The sequence below is a fragment of the Blastomyces gilchristii genome (genome assembly GCF_000003855.2).
Source record: "Blastomyces gilchristii SLH14081 genomic scaffold supercont1.80, whole genome shotgun sequence".
In the NCBI taxonomy this organism is placed as follows: domain Eukaryota; kingdom Fungi; phylum Ascomycota; class Eurotiomycetes; order Onygenales; family Ajellomycetaceae; genus Blastomyces; species Blastomyces gilchristii.
The window spans coordinates 1-7,007 of NW_003101603.1; the positions used below are offsets into that span (position 1 = coordinate 1).

The 7,007-nt window shown below is 31.5% G+C and overlaps 1 protein-coding gene across 1 annotated transcript; it reads right to left on the reverse strand.

The window, feature by feature from the left end:
* Positions 1–815: 815 nt before the first annotated feature.
* Positions 816–2,209, reverse strand: BDBG_18111 (uncharacterized protein; the record flags this gene model as incomplete). Its single annotated transcript, XM_031725694.1, has 4 exons — positions 816–872; positions 944–1,078; positions 1,136–1,269; positions 2,065–2,209. 4 exons carry the CDS (start codon positions 2,207–2,209, stop codon positions 816–818), a joined length of 471 nt encoding a protein of 156 aa, XP_031581554.1.
* Positions 2,210–7,007: the final 4,798 nt, after the last annotated feature.

Below are 7,007 nucleotides of genomic sequence, written 5' to 3' on the forward strand. Positions count from 1 at the left end.
TTCATCAGTGACTTGATGAGCTGTCAGCTATGTTTACGTAGAATCAACATGTTCTATCATGATTTTCCCGTTTTTCAATCAAATCATAGAGAATATGATATCTAATCTCAATGTGATGCAATCTTCATGTTAAGAATTTTCTCTTTGCTAGATCAATTGCTCCCTTATTGTCAACTCATAGATGTGAGCATATTTTCACTTTTTCATCATTCATCAACTCAGTGTTATATAACAGGTTGCATCATCTGTTATACTCAATCAATAACTTACACTCTCTCTAGTGAGAGTGTCATTTCTGTTGAAAAGTGTTTTTCCACTCTCTGTCAGATTGATAAAGAATCTCATTGTCAGCTTAACAGCTTGTGTCATAGATATGAAGATTGAACATGTTATTTTTGTCTGAACACAGACTTTGCAGAATGATAAAGCTTGTTAATCAATAATTCTCATCTCTAGACATGAGTCTGCTGTCATTTTTGCAATATTCACAGGATTTAGATGTTCTAGCTTTTAATATCATTACATCATCATAAGTTCAGATCAAGTCTCTGTATGTAACTAGTCTTTTCATCTTATAGATATCATTCTCATTTAATCTTGCTGTAAATGAGAACATGTGATTGAGAGATATAATTAACATAGTATGATTATTTTCATATGTTAACTGCTTATAGATATAACTCTGATGTATAAGCTTATTCATACTCATGAGATTCACTTCTAACTTCAGAACATAGCAGACATCATTTAACAGTATATTCACTTCTTTCACTGAGATCTTTGTATCTTCTATAGCTATAGCAGAGATCACTGTTTCATCTGTCATTTTCAACATCACTTTCATCTTCTGAGGTTTTGTCATAACAAGATTCCTGTGAAGTGTGATGTAAGTGCTCAATTCAGAGTCTAGAATTCAGATATCTTTTTCTATCTGATCACTTACATAGGTCTTTTTCTTGATGTAAAATACTTGCTTCATGACATTGTAAATAGAAGCAGTATCTGTATTCTTCACATCCTTGTCTTTATTCTTGTTTCTATTTGTATTGAAGTTTGAAGAATGTTTCTCAGAGTATTTCTTTCAACAGTCAGTCTGAATATGATTAACTTTTTGACAATGATAGCATGTTCTCACATCATTAACTCTACATTCAGGTTTGAATTCAGTGTTCTTGTCCTTGTTATTGTCTTTGTTCTTGTCTTTCTTATCCTTGTCTTGAGCATTATTTGCAGAGATCTTTTCATCAGAGATGAGAGATTCATCAGTAGCTGACAATTGTAGAAGAATATCTCAACACAATTCTATGAAATCATCTTCAAGTATTCTAGCATTCTCATTCTTCTCTATTATATTCATTCAATTCTTTATAAAAGATGATCAATCTTTACTAATCTCTGTAAGAAGTCTGTTAAAAAACATGAAATCTTCAATATTATATCTCAATTGAATATAATCAGTCCTGATTGTGATTAAACATTTGATAAATATGTGATCAGAATTCTTTGATTTTGATATCATCTCAATCAATTCTTGAAACAGATGAGTTCTGTGAACAGCAGGTCTCTCAGTGAAATTATTCTCTATGACAGATTATAGAGAATAAGCAGATAGTTGAGACTTCTTAAGTATAATAAAGTGAGATTTGATCTGCAGGATAATCACAGACTATATATAGTTATATAGTCAGATATTTTATTCTGATCAAAAATATTGCATATTCATGCTGATATTCTTATCAGAATTAATCTGCTTATCATTAAGAATATCATTCATTTCAGATTATCTTACTGTGAGCAGAATCTCTTCTTTTCATATAGAATAATTTACAGAGTCAGTGAGTACAACAGACTTCTTTATAGATCTTACTTAATCTCTGAATTCATTAAGAATCTTTATCAATGCAGATGTTCTATTCTTCTGTTGAAGATAGTTCATTAAATCTACACTAAGCTCTTTATTTTCATCTCTATCTGTCTTCATTTGCTTGACTTCATGCTGAAGTCTTGTAATTTCTAGTCTCATGCAAGTCTTCTCACTCACAGAGCTATTATTATTCTAGTCACTTGAGCTCTCTGCATTGTCTGACATCTCACTGATATCTTCAACTGAGTCTTCATATTCATTGTTAAACTTGTCAGACTGTTCTTTCATGATCATGTCATCTGACTCAAACATCTCAGAAGCTGTCTTCTGATTTATTATTAACATTGACAGTGATCTGTGATCTTGCATTTGCTGCTCTGATGTTTTCTTATTTCTTTATCTTGAAGGCATGTATTCTTTTGTTAAGTTAGATATTTCCTCAGATCTTAGATTAATCATGAGTTCAATCACTCAATAAATCATCTAGACACGCTTGTAATAACATGTGAAGATGTCAATTACACATTATTACAGTTATTCATTGCTTATGAAGAGCTTCATAATCTCTTGAAGAATAACATTGTTATGTTGTAATCTAACTACACAAGTTACACTAAATGAATAGATTGAGGTGGCACGTGACTAGAGTAGGTGTAGTAATCACCAACATTATATCAGGTCACGTGATCTAACTTACTAATTCTTTTATCATATAACTTCTCACAAGCTAGTAATCTTTTCAATTAAGCAAGCTTTATATCTTTCACAGGTTATGAGACCTGTTTTACACAAAAATGCTGTCAATTCAGAATTTCTTGTTAATAATTATTATTTTAACTACTGCTTCATTCAATACATCTATCAGGTGTTAAAAATCATCTTATTCAATCAGTATTGACGCGTTTGAGATCTTGTTGATTAATAATACTACTACTTACTTAAAAAGAAGCTTGCAGAAAACACATCACATTACAAAAAAAAAAAAAAAAAAAAGCAAGAAAAAGAGAATAATATTGACAAGAATTCAATAAATGAATATCAAGATAATGAATTCAACATAATCTCACTTACACATATGTTCACAATCTCACATTCTATTTACTGAGTCAGTTGTAGTTGATGATGATGATTCTTTATACTTATACTCTATCAGTGAATATTCTTCTGAAGTATTTGAAAGCTTTATTGATAAACACTCTGAAACACTGTCTCAATTCAAAGCTGATTTGAATACAGCTTCTGACATAGTCAGGCCGGCTCTCTGATCTACTTGACAGCTTAGTACTGATTCTCATAATGAGAATAACAGATACTCAGATATCTACTATTCAGATAAGACAATATCAGATCAGCAGATGAAACATCTTAAGATAATATTTAAGATGAAGAAGAAGAGACAAAGAGTTCTAGAGCTTGAATTACAACTGAAAAAACTTCATTAACAGAGATTCTCAGTCTCTACAGATTAATCTCAGAATATTAATAATTATTTTATTATTACTTCAACAGTCTGTACAGTCATATGAGATTCTAATCTCAGTGAAAGGTTGAAATTCAATCTCTATAAATTGAATAGCCGTGTTGACAAGACAATCTCTCATTTTAAGAAAGATGTTAAGAATACTATGAGATTAAACAGTCTAACTGACACATTTAACTACACTATATAGAGTATCTTTATAAAAGTGAAACTGATTGATACATAGTGTTAATACATGATAGAGAAATAACAGACTTAGTGTAAGAAATCCCACTTCTCGCGGATTCTTTACCTCTATTCCTATCTCTCACGTAATCAATAGAGTTAGCAGCCCTTGGCTACACATAACTATATAGACTGGAGTTCGCGAATACTATTTATAACTCAGCTTGAATGCTATTATATATTTGATTTCTACATTTATCTTTCTATCATGAATACTTCTAGTAGTTAACAGTACATATCACATCAAGCTGCAAACACCTGAATAATTGTCTGTAAGCACTTATTCTTACATTTCAAGCTCTGTCAATCAGCAATTATCTGCTATAACTGAAAGAACTAGAAACTTGCATGCTTCAACCCCTGCAAACTCTACTACAGACACTCAGAAGTAGTCACCTGAATCATGAATAACTCTTATAAAAGAAGTCTCAGAGAAGTTATTAATCACTTACAGAACATCATTCTCTGCATCTGTAATAGAGAAACTCTCTGAACTGATGAATGAATTAATCTTAGTAAAGAACATTCTTGAGTATCTCTCACAGAATCAAGCTATTTTTCTAAGAAATACTTACTGTCTGCAAACACTCTTGAACTGAGTCTCTAGACATGATCTTCAGAGACACTCATAAACTGAAAAGAAACTTTCTTAAGCTGTAATCACTTAAGATTATCTACTGAATCACAATCTATAAAAGCTTTTATCAGTTTGTATTTAAAATTGACTTACAAGTCTGACTGTGTGATATAAAAGATGAAGAAGCTGTTATCTATGTAATAACAGACCTCTACTACACTGAAGTCAAGAACTGACTGAATTATCTAGAGAATGATTATGAAAGATCTCACTGATCTGTTCTTAAAACCTATCTGAAGAATAAGTTAAGAGACTTCACAAGTTGAACAGAGAATATCTGAGCTGTAATCATTAATATTAGAAAAAGAGACAAGGAATCTGATGAAGACTACTCACAGTACTTCATAGAATTATGATATAAATTGAGATCTGTGAAAACAGAGCTCTGAAATAAGATCTGAATAATGATATTCATAAAGAGACTGAATAAAAGTATGTAGAACAAGCTCATTGAGCAAGACTCTAAGCTCTTGATTCTGAAGAAACTGATGACTCTCATTCACTGCTTATAAATCACTGTGAGAGTCATAGATCTGTAGAGAGTGAATTATTAACTAATTCTGTAAGAGTCAGAATAACAGAGAACAGATTTATTAGAAAAAGATAATAAGATACAGAGAGATTTATATCTGACTACTAAGTAGAGAGAGAGAGCTTTATAAGCTTCTATGAATAGAGTGTATAATAGAAAGATTAAGAAAAAGAGTCTCTGCTTTATCTATTCTAAATTAGAACATCTTCATACAAACTATTCAGATAAATTAAAATAGAAATTTGAAGAGTTGCAGATAGAGTCAGTAACAGTCTTCTTAAGAGTCTTAAAGCTGATATCTGAATCTGTTACTCTCTTAATGAAAATACATATTTATAAAGAGAGATCATGCTGCAGTACTACTATCTCATTAGTATAAAAAGTATTAATGAACTTAGAATCTCAGATCACTATAGTGTCTCTAAAGCTCACAGAGTGAATAAGTTGAATAATAAAAACTGAGAATCTACTCTTATAATAAGCAGAGTGTGAGAACTCAGATCTGAGAGCTGAGAGACTTATAAGAATTATTTTTGAATTGTAAGATCTCTTCAAAATCTGAAGAAGATTTACAGAAACTGTGATTATCACAGATATCACAGATAACATGTACTTGAGACTTATATAACTTTAAAGACACAATTCATACATAGCTGTCTGTGAGTCAGGTTTATACTTGTGATCAGTGTTGACAGACTCACTTATAAAGATAGAATCAGTTAATACTGCAGAGTTGATTAGAGAAGACAAGCTTATCTGTATAATGACTTTGTGAATATCTGAGAACTTTACAGTTATGAAAACTGAGTTTCAGATATCAGAGAAATATCAAGATCTCACAGAGATATTCAGTTTAACTAAGACAGCTGAGCTTTCATCTCACTGTGAGAAGAATCTGATAATAGATTTAATAGAAGAACAGAAACTCTTCTAAGAATCAATCTATAAGCTCTTTCATTATAAGACAGAGGTCTTACAGACTTATATAAAGAAGAATCTGAAGAATGACTTTATCTGATCTTCACAGGTCTCTGCAGAAGTCTCTGTGATATTTATAAAGAAGAAGAATAAAGATCTCAGATTATATATAAACTACTGTGATCTGAACTTCAAGACTATAAAGAGTTGCTATTCTCTGTCTCTGATTAAGAATGTGATGAATTATCTTACAGAAGCTATCATATTCACACAACTGAATGTGATTAATATATATATATAACTGTGAATACAGTCTGAGAATGAATGAAAGACTGTCTTTAGAACAGTCAACCGCTCCACCACGAACTCGCTCGATTTTTCGAATAAGAACCCGCCGATAGATCCATCGAAAGGCCCTCGATCATACAAGCATTTTGACCCCATCGCCGACCGCATACCCCGTGTGATAGTGGAGTTATCCAGCCAAACATGAATCAGACATTGTTTGAAACTCCTGTGTGGGATTATCCCTCATTCTCCCCTACCACACCACAACCCCGGGCCAGATTGTCATACAAATTGTAAGGGGAAGAGACCTAGCCATATGCATCAATCTTCTCAATTTTGAAAGATTCTCATTCTATAATTGTGAAGATATCTGAGAAGCAATCTCTGTGAAAACCCTGTTCATCTTTGATGTTTCAAAACACTAACACCAAGTCTCACCCTCATACCGCCCTTCCCAATCTGGCTCATCCCCAGCAGAAAAATACAAAAAGATATCTCAGTGATAATATCAAGTATATAATCAATGAACACTTCTGAAGTGCAATCTTCACAGTCTATCTTCAGTGTATCTAGACATCAATATTAAGTCTCACCCTCATACTACCTCTCTCAATCTGGCTCATTCTTAGCAGAATAATACAAAAAGATATCTCAGCAACAGTATTTGATACATGCAGATAACAAGTTAACAGAATAAGACAACAGCACATCAATAACTATAAATTCAGTATACTTCAAGATCTGACTGAGTCTTTGATCTCTGCATAGTGAGATATATTAAATCTAGTTTTAATATCTTAATATTCAATAGATTCTGCAAGAAATTGAGAATAATAATACTAGATTTCTATTGAATTTGAGAATTAACTCTATATTAATATAATTATTAACAAAGTCTTCTATTTTGAAATATAAATAATCAGTTCCTCTACATCTTGCTGACAATATTTATATTATTATATAGAAATAGACTTATATTCTCTATAATATCAAGACTCTGAAGAGAGAAAGTCTTGATAGAGAGTATATAGTAGTGTATATTTTAGCAGTTTCTATCTCATTC